Genomic DNA, 17161 nt, shown 5'->3' with positions numbered 1-17161 from the left:
TCTGGGTGGACGCGGCGCTAGAAGAGCGCATGTCGGACTCTGAGGAGCTGGCGATGGCCAAAGCTCGTGAACGACGCCTGCGTCGATTGCAGGCCCAGAAGGAGGAAGAGGATCGACAGGTGAGGGAGGAGGAGGAGCGTAAGGCGCGTGAGGCGGAAGAACGAGAAAGGAGGAAGGTTGAGAGGGAGAAAAGGGAGCAACGGGCCAGAGCCCAAAAGGAGTTGGCGCGAGCTTGACAAGAGAAGAGGCGCACAGAGGAATCAGGCGAGGGCTCGGCGCCTAACAAGGTAAGTAGGCCCATTTTCTTGAACTCATCTCTAATTGAACAATACTGATGGTTACTTTCGTCAGCGCCAAGTCGTTGAGGTCGAGTTGCCCAGTCGAGAGGAGACCTCTTGTTTGCGGTGTGTCAGACTTAAGGTCCGCTGCATGCGTGGTCCTGGCAAGGCCTGCCAGGAATGCTCCCGGGTGAGGCAGAGGTGTGACCTGGTCGAGCATGGTGCAGAAGCGATGCCTAAGCGCCGCTGGGCTGGGTCGTCAGACCTTATACAAGAGCTTGGGGGGCTGAGGAAGGATGTCAGGGCCGTCAGGGTCGCGATCGAGCGAGTTGGTGAGCGGATTGGTGATATCCTGGAAAGGATCGCGGAACGGGTTGGTGAGGAGCCGCATGGCAACGTGAAGAGGAGGGGTGTGGTCGAGAGTGAGGTGGACAGTGGAGAGAATTCGAGTGAGGAGGACGAGGATAAGGACGAGCAGAGGACAGAGGAAGAGTCGGAGGGAGCAGTGGGTGATGACGGCGGTGATAATGGCGCTGGAGACGAGGCCATGGACGTGGAGGCTTCCATCGTTGGTTCGCCCTCGTTGTAATCTAGATCCTTCTTCCCACTTTTTTTTTTTTGTTAATTAATTTCTCGTCCACTTCAAACTAAGTGTGATCAGGGCCCGGCTTGCCTGGGTAGCGTGAGTGGAAATCAGTAACCAACTCTGAGGCATGTCCCAGCTCAGTAGCCAGTAACCAGGAAGTCTCGTCATCTGTCCCTTCATAACCTAGCCAACGTACCAGATAGAGTAGCTTACAGTTGCGGCGGCGCCAGTCAACCTTGGAGTCTAAAATCTCAGAGATCTCATACTCGGGTTCTCCATCGACCTCGATCAGCGGCGGCGGGGTTTGTACGCGGTTGGGAATTGTGTTTGGGGTAGACGATTCGAGCTGAGAGACATGGAAGACAGGGTGGACAGATTTCAGGGTATCAGGAAGTCGGAGGGTGCGGGAGTGTGTACCAGGTTGCGCGATGATCTCGAAGGGCCCAAGGTTCTTTTCCGAAAGCTTTTTCGAAGGTCGAGTAGAGCGGAAGTACTTAGCTTTGACATAAACTGAACTACCGACTTCAAATAGCGGGGCGGCCATTCGGCGAGCATCGGCGGGACCTTGGTAACGTTCTTGAGCCTGACGCATTTCTTCACGAAGAAACTGATGCAGGGAATCAAGATCCACGGAGTATTCCTGGGCACGGGCAGAGGAGAGGTCTCGTTCGGGATGGACAGAGATGGTTGGGTGATAACCCTTGTTGGCGAAGAACAGCGAGACGCCGGTAGTAGCACTCGGCACGTTATTGTAGGCGAACTCGGTGAGAGGGAGCAACTCAGACCAGTTGTCCTGTTGATAGTTACAATAAACGCGTAAGTACTGCTCCAGTGTCTGATTCATGCGTTCCGTCTGGCCATCGCCTTTGGGGTGATAGCCAGAGGTGAAATGGAGTCGCATGTCAAGGGCCTTACCCAAAGAACGAAAGAAGTGAGAGACGAACTCGGACCCTCTATCAGAAGTGACGTGCGCCGGAACCCCATGTTTAGAGAAGACGTGAAGGAGGAACAACTTAGCTAGTTCAGGTGCCGTGATAGTATCGTGGGTCGGGATAAAGATGCATTGTTTAGAGAGATGATCCACGACTACTAGTATGGCGGTGAAACCAGCGGAAGACGGAAGTTGTTCGATGAAGTCCATGGAGATAGAGTTCCAGGGGCGTTCGGGGATGGGGAGTTGCTTTAGCAGACCGTAGGGCTTGTGGCGCGGAGCCTTGGCACGGGCGCAGGCGGTACAGGAAGAGACGTAATCTTTGACAAACGAGTGAATGCCTGGCCAAGTGTACTCTCGACGGATTAGGTCGAGGGTGCGGCTTTGCCCAAAGTGTCCAGACAGGGGATGATCATGCTTATACCTCAGAATCCGCAGGCAGAGATTGTTAGCGTCTGGCACATAGATACGGTTGTCTAACCTAAGCAAACCATTATTATCTAGTGACCAGCGTGAATCTGCGGGAATCAGGGAAGTGAGGTGTTGGGCAACGGCGGGGTCGGTGGGCAGGGCGGCGATGATGTCCTGATGGATGGCCTTGACGTCGACCAGTGTGCCTGCGCAGAGAACAGGAGTGGCAAGGCAAGTGGCTCGAAGGGACAACGCGAGCTGTTCCTGGGTGAAGACTGGGCGGAAATTTTGCGGGTTGACACGGGCATAGTCCCTATCCCCCTCTTTGGGATAGACGTCCCAGTGTCTAGTCAACGCATCAGGCTTGGCACCGAGTCTACCAGGACGAAAACAGACAATCATGTTGAATTGGGAAAGGAACTCAGACCAGCGGGCTTGCCGGCGAGGGAGGAGTTTTGTGGTGGAGAAGTATTCCAGGTTTTTGTGATCCGTGACGACGTCGATGGGGTTGGCGGAACCTTCAAGATAGTGATGCCAGGAACGGAAGGCTTCATAAATGGCTAGGAGCTCCTTGTCGTGTGTGTCGTAGTTGAGTTCCAGTGCCATCAACGTCCACGAGCGGAAAGCGACAGGACGTATCTCTTCACAGTACAACGAATAGAAATTATACCTGATATCGCATAGTCCGAAGCGTCAGTTTCAATGATTAGCGGGGCGTTGGGGACCCAATGCGTCAAGATAGGAGCGGAGGTGAAAGCGTCCTTGAGGCGTTGGAAGGCAGAGCAACAGTCGTCAGAGAATACCCAGGGTACTCCCTTACGAGTGAGGCAGGTGAGAGGAATCACAATGTCGGAATACTTGTGAATGAAGCGGCGATAGAAGTTAGTGAATCCCAGGAAGGATTGGATATCCTTTACTTTACACGGCTCGGGCCAGTCCTGGATGGCTTTAACCTTCTCTGAGGACATGGACAATCCATTTGGTGAGAGAATGTACCCGAGGTACTCCGTCATGTCAGTATGGAACTCACACTTCTGCGGATTGGCAAACAAGCCGTGAATGCGGAGCCTACGCAGGACCTTGCGAACATGTTCCTCATGTGAGGCCATGTCAGCGGAGTAGATAAGAATGTCGTCAAGGTAGACTACCACACACACATCGAGAAGATCAGCGAAGACGGAATTCACGAACCGCTGAAACGCCGCAGGGGCGTTTGACAGACCAAAGGGCATTACAAGCCACTCATAGGAACCGTAGCGCATGCGGAAAGAGGTCTTCCACTCGTCCCCAGCGGCGATGCATACCAGGTGGTAGGCGTGCCGGAGATCGAGCTTCGTGTAGACTTGGGCACGGCTTGGGGCATCTAGGAGGTCAGAAATTCGTGGGAGTGGATAGCAGTCTTTCTTCGTGATCTTGTTGAGGCCTCTAAAGTTGACGCAAAGACGGAGGGAACCATCCTTCTTGCGGACAAAGAGCACGGGGGCAGCGTGGGCGGAGGATGACGGGCAGATGAATCCCGATGCCAAGTGCTCATCGAGGAAAGTGCGTAGGGCCTCAAGTTCAGAAGGAGAGAGAGAGTACAAAGTACCCAGTGGTGGATGCGTACCTTCCTCTAGCTCGATCTTTAGGTCGAACTCACGGTGCGGCGCAAGTGTATTGGCTTTCTTCTTGCTGAAGACGTCCGCAAACTCGTGGTACGCCGTTGGTACGGCTGAGAGGTCGATAGGCTCGGAAGGGACAGATGGATTAGTAGCTGCAGCAAGCAGCTCACTGAATAGAACAGAAGTGCTCACAGCAAACGCTACTGAGCCTTCAAGTCGACAGGCCTTGGTGAAAACCTCGGCGCTGACAAGCTCGATAGGCAGCGCATGGCTAACGGATGGTTGCGGTGTGTCGACAGACGGAATGCTTACTGATGGATCGGGATCCAGAGGTTCAGCAGAAGCGCTTATAGGTTCTAGGTGGGATTGTGTCGGCGCTTGGAAGGTCATACTACTCGATACCCAGTCAATCGACGGATTGTTGCGGGTGAGCCAGTTATGCCCAAGTACCAGAACACACGTGCCATCTAGCGGAGTGACGTAGAAAGTTGACAGGATGACGACACCGGACGGAAAGCGGAGCGGAAGGTTGATGGCCTGCATAATAAGGTTATTAGTAGTGCCATCAAACAGGCGGAGTTGAAGCGGGTCAACAGAGTAGGTTTCAAGACGGTTCTGATTAACAAAACTACTATCTACGAAACAATCGGATGAGCCGGAGTCCACTAAGGCGAGATAAATCCCTCCAGGTAGAGCGGCGGCGACATAGGCGGATTCCGATGACGAAGAAGAAGAAGAAACAGTGGAAGGAGGAAAGATTTTTGAGCCGGGGACATTCCCCCTTGAATCAGGAAACAAATGAGAACCAGGGGCATACCCCTTTGAAGGCAAAACAAGTGGAGAGCCAGGGGCATTCCCCTTTGAAGATGGAAGTCGACCATAATCAGACACAAAAGAAATAGGAACGGAAAGAGAGTTGGAGGAAAGAGCGGACGCGTTAAGGCGAACCACTCGAAGCGCACTTTCACGATTGTTACGACCATTCGAGAGTGCTGGACTCGAAAGATCGACAACTAGTTTTTTGCCTCGTCAGAGGCGTCGAGTTCAGCGTTGGGCACCTTGGCGATCGCCTGACGGGCCTTAGTCACGTTGGAAGACGATTTTCGACAGTCCCTTGCCATGTGTTGTCGACTCGGCGTTGACGCTCTTCAGGAGTGAGCTTACCGTCTTTTCCGAGTTTTGTCGAAAGGTCGGAGGTGAAGGAAGTAGGCTTAGCGCCGGACGGCTTGTCCTTAGGTGCCTTACTACCAGAGGCGGAAGCGGAGGAAGGAAGAGATGACGAGGTCAAAGAGTTCTTGTTGCCATCAGACTTGGCGGGCTTAGAGGATGACGGAGCGGAGGGAGAGGCAGCGTTGTTGCGGGAAGGTCGTATGCTGTCTTGGCGGTGTTCCCAGTAACGGGTGTCAAGTTCTTGCGCAAGATCACGAAGATCCCACAACAAATCAGGCCTACCAGATCGATAGATCTCATCTTTAAGGCAATCAGGCAACCCATCATAAAAAAGAGATTGAAGCGTGCCTTCACCGTATCCACGTAACTGTGAAGCGTAATTGTTATGGAAATGGGAATTTCCCATTTTAGACTCTTATGGGCTCTGTGCACTGCCATATCAATTAGTTCTATCCAATCAAAAAACAACCAAAAACCTGCTGTGCTAACATCTGTTACAACTAATGTTAAACTGCCTGTGATAACATCTGTATAACCATATGAACCCCATTTCCCAACCTTTCCCTCTTCCTGTGCTAAGGACGGACGAAAATGGGCGCCTCCGGCCCCATTTTTGTAACAGTAATGGTTGAACTCGACGATGTATTTACTAATCCTTTGGTTGTCCTTCATGACCAAGTTTTTTAATTGATGCTCCGCGTCACGGGCAGGATTGTGTGAACCGAAGTTTTTGTGGAGTTCCTCAATGAAGCATTCCCAGTCGTCTTCCCAGGGAGGTGCTCGTCCACCAGGCGCACGTAAGAGATCGGGTTTGAACCAGTTGAGCGTGGAGCCCGTTAGGAACGACTGAGCATAGATAACCTTCTTAAGGTCGGAGCTAAACGCCTGAGGACGATCCCGGAAATTTAGTTGACACTGAACTAGGAACGTATGGAGCTTTTTTTTGGTCCAACCCATCAAACTGGTCAGGCTCGTGCACCTTCGTGCGGTAATTGTCGATCGAGGCAGGTGGTGGAGGTGGAGGTGGCAGAGGTGGCGGAGGTGGCGGCTGACGAGGGACGTTGGATTGGGCGAGAGCCGCAATGGCTCGAGTTAACTGAATCAGGATGCTTGCCTCGTCTTGCACGTTAGCAGGATCATCAGGGTCAGGGTTGTTACCAACAGGACCATCAGGGGGTGGAACAACTGGGTCAACTGGTGGTGGCAGCCTTGACGAAGATGGCAGAGGACGAGGTGCGGAAGGATTGGGAACTGCGGTGGCGTCGACATTGCCTTCCACTTCAGCCTCAGATCGGGACCTTGTAAAAACAGGCATCGACGATCGTTGGCCTCCGCGGTCAGCTGTGAAGCTAGCAAAGGGTGTGTCGATGTCGAGGTCGTAGTCGTCAGGAATCCCGAGACCAGATTGGTGCTGTTGTGTGGAGGTGGATGGCTCACGGGTCTGCGAACGAGTTACGTAGTGTCTAGAAGCCATTTGAACGTGCAGTGAGTTCCAATATACTGTCAGAAACTGTGTTTGAGGTGATCGCGGGAAGCGGAGCGGAGTACGGCAGCGTGAGTGGTCACTTAGCTAATGAACTACTCCGTTGCAAGGCATCGTGGGGTTGGGACTTCGGCTTCAACGACTTGGCCAGAGTGTTGCGCCACACGTTCTAGGCTGTCCCGTATTTCACATTAGCGGGAAAGACCTTGCGGCGACGTTGACTTAAGCGGGGATGAAGTTGAGAGACAAACTTAGGATGAAAGTACTTGGGGGGGGGAATTCAAGTCGATATTCGAACTGAGGTACATCGACAGTAAACTACAAGTATAAATAAGAAAGGAGAACAGAGAAGGGACCGGTCGGTCCGGTGCGGGACGGGAGCGAGATGATAAGTACGACAGAACTAAAGAGCGATGAGGACCAGGGTAATGGAACAGAAGAAATGAATGGAACAGAGGACGGCGAAGTTGGGAGGCAGAATGGATAGGCCGACAATCTAGGCACGTGGATCAGAATGTCAATATACGTATAAATCAAATATCAATAAAGGAATAATCAATCGTCAATAAAGGAATGTCAATAAGGAGCGGATCAACGGCGACCATAACAACTGCTAGTTAGTTAAGTGAGTGAATAGAATAAAACGGTACCGGCCGAATGCTTGAGGAACCCAAGTGGTGGCGGGAGAACGAAGGAGGCGCTGCTACAGGGCTGTAGAACGGGAACCACTATCGGTGCCACTAAGTGATGGGCAATGGTGAGATTAATGGGCGCGAGTAACGGCGCACAAGTGGGGGTGCAGAAAGTGGTAGAGGGGCGGGGACTTTGCAGGGCCGTGACACCATGCTAACACAGGAATGTGGCTGTTCAGGTTAGCTCCATTGGAGTACCCTCATAGCACACGGTTCCTCCAACATGATCCTGTCATGAGCAATCATTTCCCTCTTCCATTCGAGGGGAATGTTGTTCAGGAACCTGGCATTGAATGACACCTGATCAGGTGGCACCATCTGGGATGCTGCTTTGGACAGTTCTAAGTAGAACTGTTTTAAACCTTTCTCTGCTTTGTATTTGTCATATCCATACAATCCTGACCTCCACTCCGGGCTCCCAGGACTCCGAAACTGACTCCGGAGCCCTACTTCCCTTCCGTCACCTTCTCCTTGCCGACTCCCAAGAGGTTATCCCACCTCCAGCTCCGACACCACCTTCGGTCCGACTCCGGAACATTCCGGGTCCGACCTGAACCTTGACACCTTCCAGACAAGCATGCAACACCTACACTCCAGACTCCAGACCTCCACTCCGGAATCCCATTAATGTCTCCATCTCCGGAACCTCCAGTCTTAGCTCTGACCTCGGACTTTGACCCCACCTCTGCTTATACCCATTGTATTGGTTAGCTCATTCCATTTAATTATGTTTGCCAATATTCCGGAGTTTAACTTCCGAGTTCGGACTTTCCAGACTTACTTCAGGCCTTGCAACTATTGCATTGCTCCATTCAATTCCGCTATACTCCCTCATTCCTATTTGGGCTGCTGCTTCCTTTCTATTCAGTCAGCTAGCCATTCCCCACTCCCATCCTTCTTCCTTCCTCCTTGGGCCTTGGGCCTTCACTGTTATAAAAATGGGGCCTAATTGGCCCATTTCTATAGCATTCAGGTGCAGGAGAGGGCCATGACATTGAAATGGTGTTACAGTTAATATGGCAGAGGTTGTAACAATGAGGTTTACAGGACATTGACATTGTGTGTTTTTGGTGATAGTTGTTGGTTAAGTTGTTATTATTTACATATCACGTGACTTTGTACTGTACAGAGCCCATAAGAGGCTAGAAATGGGAAATTCCCATTTCCATAACATTCACTCCTCCATTGGGAAACACCATTGAGTCAAACCCTTGACCCTCGGTGTTGTTCCTCCTTCCAGCTCCCTTGCTTTCAGAGACCCTTGCTCCTTTTGATTCCGGACCCCTCCTTATATACAATGTACATAGTAACTTGTAACCTCAGTCCAAAATCAACTTGATTTCCCCCCAAGAGACTTCCCTTTGCTAGATCCGAAATTAGGGACCCCCAGGACAACCAGCAATGGCACAGCACTCCACCTGAGTCACTGAGGCTGAGGTCCTTCCATGCTAAATCTCCAATTCCATTCCGGAGTTGTCCAAATCTGCTCAATCTAACAGTATTTAACATTGCGGTATTTCTTTGTCACGTTCAACGTGGCAGAGGCTTTGATGAAAGTTCTCATCAGTATGTTGGGAACTTCGAGGAACATGCCCTCATCTCCTCTGAGGAGAGTTTCATCTCGGAGTCTTATTCTGAGGCTGAACACAGGTCCCCCTAATCCACAAATCAAGCAGTCCAAATGGACTTCATCGAATTGGGGGCCTTTGCATCCTTGCGAGCCAAGGAATCCCAGTAGTTCTGTGAACCACTGCCAGAACGACTCCATGTCGTTCTCCCCTGACCATTTCTTGGCTGATTGTTCAGCACTTATGCATTTATCATGCAAGTCGATCACCTCCTCTGGAGGTGAGAGACCTTCCCCAACTTGGGTGAGATCAATGTGATGTGGAGTTCTAGGGGTATTGGGCCCCACACTTACTCCATGTAAGTTTTTAAAACCCTCAGGGACCAGCCCTGAAGTGGTTGTTTTTTCTGGATCATGTTGATCCTTGTTGTCATCTGACAATGGCTGTTGTTTTGAATCTCCCATAATGGGAGATTGCAGTTTCTTTATAAACTGCTCATTCTTCTTTATCATTGCTGCAGAAGCAACCTTGTCCTTGTGGGCATGTTTTGGCACCATTGGTGCTACTGAGTCAGATTGTTAAGATGTTGTAATAAAGTTGTGTGGGCTGTGTTTTGTAAAACACACCTCATACACTTAAAAAAGTGAGGTCTCAGTGGGGTTGCTCAGCACACAAGGCTGTAAGTGATATGATGGTATGTATTACATGTCAGGGCACACACCCTGACTAGCCCGCACCTGCACCTGCACCCACATGTGCGCTTCTGCCCCATGCACCACATGCTCCATGTTACAGGAATGGGTTCTGGGGAACCCAACCTGAGCCGTTCAGCTCACTAATGGAGGTGGCTGCATAGCCATTGGAGGGAGAGCAGAATAGGATGAGGGTATGGGAGTACAACCTGTGTGTCGGCCAACAGTAACTTGGCGCTCCTGGGAGCATACCAGTAGCGAGTATGATGTGGGCTCCTTGAGGGAGCCACCTGGCTGTCTGCTAACAGGGACTTGGCGCTCCTGGGAGCGTGCCGGTAGTGGGTGTGCTGGGAGTGTCTGGCTAGCAGTGACTTGGTGCTCAATGGAGCGTACCGGTAGTGAGGGATACTGGGACTCCCAAAGGGAGTCACCCAGTTGGTGGCTATCGGTGACTTGGCACTCATGGGAGCGTACTGGTAGCGGGAGTTGTTGGGGAAAGCGGGCTGGTGGACCAGTGCACAGTAGTGGGTGACCGTGGGAAGTGGGACCCGTGGGTGCGTGGCCAGGCATCCTGGAGCTGCCTGGACCGTATCCTTCTCCTGAGGAGGTGGGATAGGCTACAGTTCCTGATAGGGAACTTCTGGTTGGATGGGAGTAACCACTCGACCACCCAGTGGACTGGTGGGAGCAGACAGCAGGAGGTTGGGCATGGGAATGCCCTCCTCGTTGCGGTTTTGTCATGGAGAGGAGGAATAGGGAGGTGGACATGGTTCCAGGGTTACAGGTTGAGTTTACAGTGGTGACACAATGGTGAGGATGTTACAATCGTGGTACAAGGTTTGTGGGTTATGTATTTGATAATGAGAAAACATCTCGGCAATTACCATACATGTCATATGACTTGTATCTATCTAATACAAATGTTATAATGGCCAAAGGAAGTCCCTTGGAAATCAACAAATCCCCCAGCCAGCACCAAAACCCAGTGGGAAAGCTTGGCATGGGGTTTGGCAGAGAATGAAGTGAGAGGTAAGAAATATCTTACCTGTGTGCCTGGTCTATAGGAGTCTAGGCCCATTTCCATAGCAAAGGGCCTCAAGGTCTGGTTGCCTGTCACGGACCATAAGATTCTCCATTTCCATAACACTCCGGGCCCAGTTGCTATCCTTCATGTGACTTCCAGGTATCCCCGGAAGTTTTCACCATATTGGGCCACTGTGGGAAAGTGAGAAGTTAACCTTCTTCTCACTTTCTTACCCACAGTAGGCAAGTGTACATTAGGGGTGTTCACAGTAGCGAAAAGTACAAGAAAAGACGCCCACAAGAGTTGCCAAAAGTTGGACTTTCCTAGCGACTTTTGAGCTTGACTTTTGACCTCTTTTGATCCACTTTTGAGGTCATTCACAGTTGCATGCAAAAAAAGTGTGTCAAAACAGCCTCTCCAGTCACAAAGGATTTGAATGGATTACATAATGTTCACTCTGCATGCCTATTCTTAGTGAACGTGAGCACTTAATCTGTGCTGCTCTCAAGCATGCATCCAGCCTCCAAGCCCAGTACTGACATCAACGATGCAGTTTTCTCCACAACCTTCACTCTATCGATGAGCTGAGTGATCTATCCATTTCCAATTTTGACACTAATGACGACTCCGAGTCCGAAACCTCATCTGACACTGATAGCACAAGTACAAGTTCCAGCAGCAGCAGCAGTAGCACCTCATCCTCCGAGTCCACTGGTAGCACTATAGAATCGCTATCTCATTCATCTATCCTTTCATCCCACTCAACCTATGAAGACCTTGTTGAAACCTACACAAGGCTCCGTCACTCCCATGTTCAAGCCATCCGACGTGTCTGGCAGTTTCTTTACAATGTTGTTACCACTAGAGTCCTCTTCCTGCATTCAGTTCCCAAGTGCAGCCAGCTTTCCTTTGTACTTCAGTGTTACAAAGAGGATGATGCATGGCGCTTCCGCCACAACCTACATGTTTCACCTCATTCCTTTGATGTTCTTCTATCTCTTATCCAAGAACATCCAATATTTTACAACAGCTCTAATGTGGAACAAGCCCCCATATCACACCAGCTCACGATAACTCTTTACCGCTTTGGTAAATTTGGGAACAGTGTATCAGTTGAAGCTGTTGCGCAATGGGCAGGCTGCAGTTCTGGAGCAGTCATTAATTCTACAAGACGGATAATTGCGGCATTCCTCCCTCTTCATGACCAAGCAATCCACTGGCCAAGTGCATCGGAGAAGTGGGAAGCTTCTGATTGGGTGGAACGAGTCTCATGCCCCGCTTGGAGACCAGGATTTTGTATGGTGGATGGCACACTAATACCACTCCATGCAAAGCCAGGACATTATGAACAATTCTTTGACCGCAAATCCAATTACTCCCTTAGCCTAACGGTATGCCATTCCATTTTCATGAAGCTTTGACTCATCTGCTTTTAGTTAGTGACACTTCCAAATCTACACATAATTGACTATGTTCTTGGCCCACCAGGGAGTGTCCATGACTCCACGGCCTTTAAAGAGTCGTGTGCTTATAAGGAATCTGACCAATTGTTCCGAGATGGTGAGTGGCTATGGGGGGACTCTGCTTATGGTTTGACACCATGGTGCATGGTACCATACAAGAAGCCACAATCTCTTATACCAGCTAACCGACAGTTCAACTACCATCTTTCTGCTGTAAGTCTAAATATTCAACTGATCCTCCCCTAGTGACTGATAATTGTCAATTCAGGTCCGTATCCGGTCAGAGCATGCAGTAGGTTTCCTTAAAGGCCGATTCCAATCTTTTCAGGGGCTCTGTCAACAAATCAATAGTGTGTGCGACTACAAACTTGCTCTTGAATGGGTCCGTGCCTGCCTTATCATTCACTCATTGGTAGCACATGAAGAGAACTTTGAGTCTGATGAGGATTTCTTGTGGTGGGTTGAAGATGGGTTGCATGGTCTTGATGAGAGGGAAGATGATGAAGAAGTTGAAGGGTTTATTTGGGTGCCAACAGAACTGCAGATAGCAGGAGAAACAGAAGGTCAGCGGAAGCGCCGACATGTTCAAGAGGCTTTATTTTATCAGGTGTATGGACAACACTGAAAGCCATAGTACTAAATAGAAAAAAAAGAGTGTGCAACTAGAATTGATTAGGTGCCAAGTCAAGTCCAAGGAGGTTTTCGCCAAGGTCTATTTGTGGTGTGGCAAGTAACGTTGGGGGTGTGAGTGGAAATCCAGTTGGCATGAAAGGGTTCCGCTGTGCCTCTTGCAACTCCAACTGCTGCTGTGCCTGGTGCACATCCAATTGCTGCTGTTGCTGCAGCTCTAGTTGGCAGATTTGTAACTTGAGCATTCTGCATTCATGCTTATTTGCCTCACGCTGTCTATGTGTAGCAATGCATGTCATGTATTCTGCATGCTGCTGGTTTGACTCTCGCTCTGTGAGTTCAGACTCAAATTTGCTTGCTTCATGGAAATCAGCGAGTGAGTCTCGCTTTACCTTGATACCCCATGCCATGGTATGGGCTGAAGATGTGCCTGGTGTCATAGATCTTGAGGTTGGTGTAATAGGAGCGGGGAGCTGCAAGTGCTGGGGTGCAAACTGTTAGAACTGGGCGAGGGCGGACGATTCCAGAGGGGAACCGGAGACTTAGCAAGGAGGGGCCTTGGCCTCAGCGACTCAAGTGGAGCACTGTGCCATTGCTGTTTGTCCATTTGGTCCTTAATTTCACAGTAGGTGAGCAGGAAGTCTCTAGGGGGCATTTCAGGTCGATTTTAGACTAAGTGTCAGGAACGTGCCAGATGCGTATCCGGGTGACCCACAAGGCACGCGAAGTCATCCAGACTCGTAAGGTCGGAGGGGCGGGACTTTAGCTTCAGCGACTCAGGTGGAGCGCTGTGCTTCGTTCTTACGTTGGTGTCCCAATTTCAGACAGGAGCCTTACAATGAAGAGAGGAGTCTAGAGGGGGAATCCAAGTCGATATACGAACTGAGGTACATCTGGTGTAACCTACACATGTTATAAACACAAGTAACTAAATGAGACCGGCCCGGAAGGAGTGGCGGATCAAGTGCGATATTAATGATAATGAATGAAGAAAGGAACAAATAGTTAATATCGGCAAACTTGGTCAACAAAAGGCAAGCAAGGAACAAAAGGAAGAACAATAATCTGCAAGCGGACAAAAGAGAAAGGACCATCTGGCCATCTAGCAAGCCGTCTGGCTGGTGAGCGGACAACAACAAGCGGGCAACCTAGGTTGGAAGGTACGCACGCAGGGGAGGAAGTGCGGATGAGGGTGACAGGTGGACAGATGGATGGACGGATGATGATGATAGCGGGCAGGATGGGACAAGTGCACTAGGACGTGTTGACGGGAGTGACGGATATGTCGGGTCGTGACACTAAGGGCTAAAATGAGTATGTACAAGTGCCAATATATATAATGGAGGGGGCGAAAGCACAAGGAAACAAAGGGGATCCGAATCAGAACAAAGGCGTCCGAATGGGAACAAAGGGATGACAGAAGTGGAGCGGTACCGAAGGTCATAAGGCAGAACCTGTGATAGGTCCAAAAGGAGGTAAGGAGGGTGAGGCCCAGAGGGGCAGGAGGATGAGGAGAAGTGGGGATGATGACTAACTGGCTAGAATGGGAAGAAGCAGCAGTCCAAATAGGGATGAGGGGAAAACGTGAGAGATACATTACAAGTGGTGAAAGTGCTGAAGATGGTCCGTGAAGCTCGGAGGTTGTGGAGCTTACAGAGGTTATGGAGGCGGGGTTGAAAGTCCAAGGAATATTGGCAATGGTGTTTACGTAGTATGAGGTCACCAATGCAATGGACTAAGACTGAGGTGGAGTCAAAGTCCGAGGTAGGAACTATGACGGAGGCTCGGAGCAAAGGTACGAGCAGTGCCCAAGTACGAAGTACGGGACAGCGGTGGAAGGTCGTAACTTGGTGGGAGGTCAGCGGAAGAGCACCAGAGGAAAGAGAGAGGAGAAAGGGAAGAGGGAAGGAGTGGTGGAAAGGAGAGTTGTCAGGTCTGAAGGTGAGTATCGGAGCGGATGGGAGAAGCGGAGGAGGATGATGGAAGGGTGGAGGTGTTGTGAGGAAGGAGCAGAGGAGTAGGAGGAGGAGTAGGAGGAGGAGTAGTAGTAGGAGGGTGGTGAGAGGGGTGGTGTTCGGTCCGAGGTGAGTATCAGAGCAGATGGAGATAGGGGAGGAGAGGGACGGAGGAGTGGTGGTGGCATGGGAGGTGGGAGGAGGTGTGGTGCCAGGACTGAAGGTGAATATTGGAATGGACAGCGGTAGGGTAGGACTCCGGAGGTGGTGAAGAAGGAGTTCTGGGAGTCGGGTCGGGATTGGGTATGCACGGATATGACACAAACCTTGGGTCAACCTTAGGTTTGGTGTCAACACTCTGCAGCTGCTCATCAAGTAAGGTAGTATGGGGTGATGGAAGTGGGGAAGGGGAAGATGAAATCGGGAGTAGCGACACACTATTTTAATATCTTGGAGTCAGTAACTACTAACCGGTTTCATCCTTCCTTTACATACCAAGTCCATGCCATCTTCCAACACCTCAGCCAGAGTTGCATCCTGAGACTCCAGTACATTTGTATCCATAGTAGGCGAGGCTGAAGAAAGGTTTTCGGACCCTTGGGCTTGTCCCACAGTTGAATTTGAGATCAAGTCAATGGAATGTTTTGGAAGTGTGGACCAAATTCCATCCAAATCATCAAACCAAGGAACTTCGAGTATATCTCCGCTAATATTTAGGAATATTAGTGCATGAACATATGAGGAAATTTCTACATACCCATTTTATTTGCGTGGATTTCTTCAATTTCCTCATCTGTCTTAACACCCTGACCTGTTTCCTTCAGGAACTTAAGGTACTTGTTGTACTGTGTTTCAAGCCTGTCGGATGAAGGTTGATGATTGAATTTGTGTGCTCAAAATACAACGCACCAACTGATCCGCCCTTGAATTGCAGTGGTATAGTGGGCTAAGTCCTTGATGTAAAAAGCATGTTCAGGCTCGTCATCCCGATCCCAAATAGACTTGGCAATGATAGCCCAGTAGTCCTTCTTCTTCTCACCAGTAGAAACCTAAAAAAAACGAATCAAGTAAAAGTATGGACACCAAACTGGAACATAAATCAGTCAGACCCTTGACCGGCTCTCTGCCTTCGCTGTCTGGGAAGAATCTCCACATAGTTTGAGATGCACAGACGGGTTTTCAAGCAAGTAGGATACCAGCCGATCCATCCATGCAGGGTTGGCAAGCCACTGGATGCGGCGTGTGGTGGGGGTACTGATCTCCTCAGTTTTTGGACCAGTAGACTGGTTAGCACGCTTATTTGGTGTGGGTACCACTGTTGAAGGAGCTGCATGCTTGCGTTGCATTGCAGCTACCCAATCAGGTGAGGAAGAAACTGTACAGTATAGGATAGTAGTACATGTGACTCAGCACGGGGCTTAAGGCCGAGTTTTGGAACCTGTTTTTAAACCAGTTTTGGCGCTCTTGCAGCCCCAGAGCCCCAAGACAAAAGTGAGTCTTGTGACTGACTTGTCACAAGTTGGTGAGTCTTGCAGCTGACTTGTGACTTCGTCTTTTGATTAACTTTTGGCTGACTTGTGGTACTGTGAACGCCCCTATTACTTGCCTTTATCTTATATCACTTTCTTACCCACAGTAGTCATGCCCTGAGATGGGCTGTGTTTACAGGCTGGACTGTGGACTGTAGAGAGGGGTCATGGGGACCCAGGGTTCGTCCCCTGACACTACAGTGTGTGTAAGCAGTTGACAGAGGTTCCCACTTACCCACGTGACTTTATGTACATCGTAATTACATATGGCTCAGGGTTCAGGGCTATTGCCCTGACATACCTGAATCCCTACATTTTGGGCTGGGATTCTAAGATTGATGAGCTTCGCATTTACATACTGAGGGAGTCGACACTGACCTTGAACTCTCATAGGTTTCTCTCCTCACATCTTTACCTGGTGATCAAACACATCAATGCCACTTCAAGCAGATTGCTCAGTGGCAATGTTTGCTTTCTCTTAAATAATGCACAGTCTCACCACAAGGCATTGACCATGTGTAAAGAGCTAATTTTTGGACCCCTCTCCCCTCAGTTCTCTTCTGAGGCAAGAGTATATGCACTTGTCATTGTCTTGACCTATGTACTTAAACACGAGATATATTTTTTATTCTTTGTATTCCATCCTATGTTTGGATTTACACTAGACTGTAGCTATTATGCCATAGAATGTCAAACTGCACTGTTCACGTAACACAATAACATCAAAGCATGAAAAAAAAACAGCCCCAGCACAACCTCAATGCTTCATCAAACACAGGTATATTGTTTAAATGTGTCATATCCCGGATCTTCCACCTCCTTCCATCCTATCACTACATGACTCCTATGACCTCCACCAGTCCTCCCAATCTCTCTCTGCTGCCTCTGGTCGACGCCAACGACCCAAGGACTACCTCCTCCTCTGACTCTCTCCTGCTCTGCTACTCATCTATGTCTGCATCACCTCCAGACCTCCACCACCATACCTCCACCTCCTCAGACACCTTGTTCAAAGGAGTTGGGCTTGCTCGTTGTTGATAAATCTCAACTTGCCTATTCACCCTCCTTCCAACCTCCAGTCTCTGCATGTAAGGGGTTGGTGTAGGTTCCAACCCCAGTTCTCCTCAATCCTCAGGTCATCAATAAAG

General features: G+C 49.9%; 2 protein-coding genes across 2 annotated transcripts; both read right to left on the bottom strand.

Moving 5' to 3' along the window:
* Window positions 1–12561: 12561 nt before the first annotated feature.
* Window positions 12562–12939, bottom strand: EI90DRAFT_3132808 (uncharacterized protein; the record flags this gene model as incomplete). The annotated part of the gene is made up of 1 exon (XM_039064507.1): window positions 12562–12939. One exon carries the CDS (start codon window positions 12937–12939, stop codon window positions 12562–12564), a length of 378 nt encoding a protein of 125 aa, XP_038909946.1.
* A 2001-nt stretch (window positions 12940–14940) lies between these two features.
* Window positions 14941–15830, bottom strand: EI90DRAFT_3020856 (uncharacterized protein; the record flags this gene model as incomplete). Its single annotated transcript, XM_039057557.1, has 4 exons — window positions 14941–15185; window positions 15242–15342; window positions 15394–15533; window positions 15594–15830. The coding sequence occupies 4 exons, from the start codon at window positions 15828–15830 to the stop codon at window positions 14941–14943; spliced, it is 723 nt and encodes a 240-aa protein (XP_038909945.1).
* Window positions 15831–17161: the final 1331 nt, after the last annotated feature.

Source organism: Cantharellus anzutake (genome assembly GCF_015039405.1).
Source record: "Cantharellus anzutake strain C23 chromosome Unknown EI90scaffold_93, whole genome shotgun sequence".
Taxonomy (NCBI): Eukaryota; Fungi; Basidiomycota; class Agaricomycetes; order Cantharellales; family Hydnaceae; genus Cantharellus; species Cantharellus anzutake.
The sequence above is the reverse complement of the archived record's forward strand: the minus strand, read 5'-3'. Positions and strand labels throughout refer to the sequence as shown.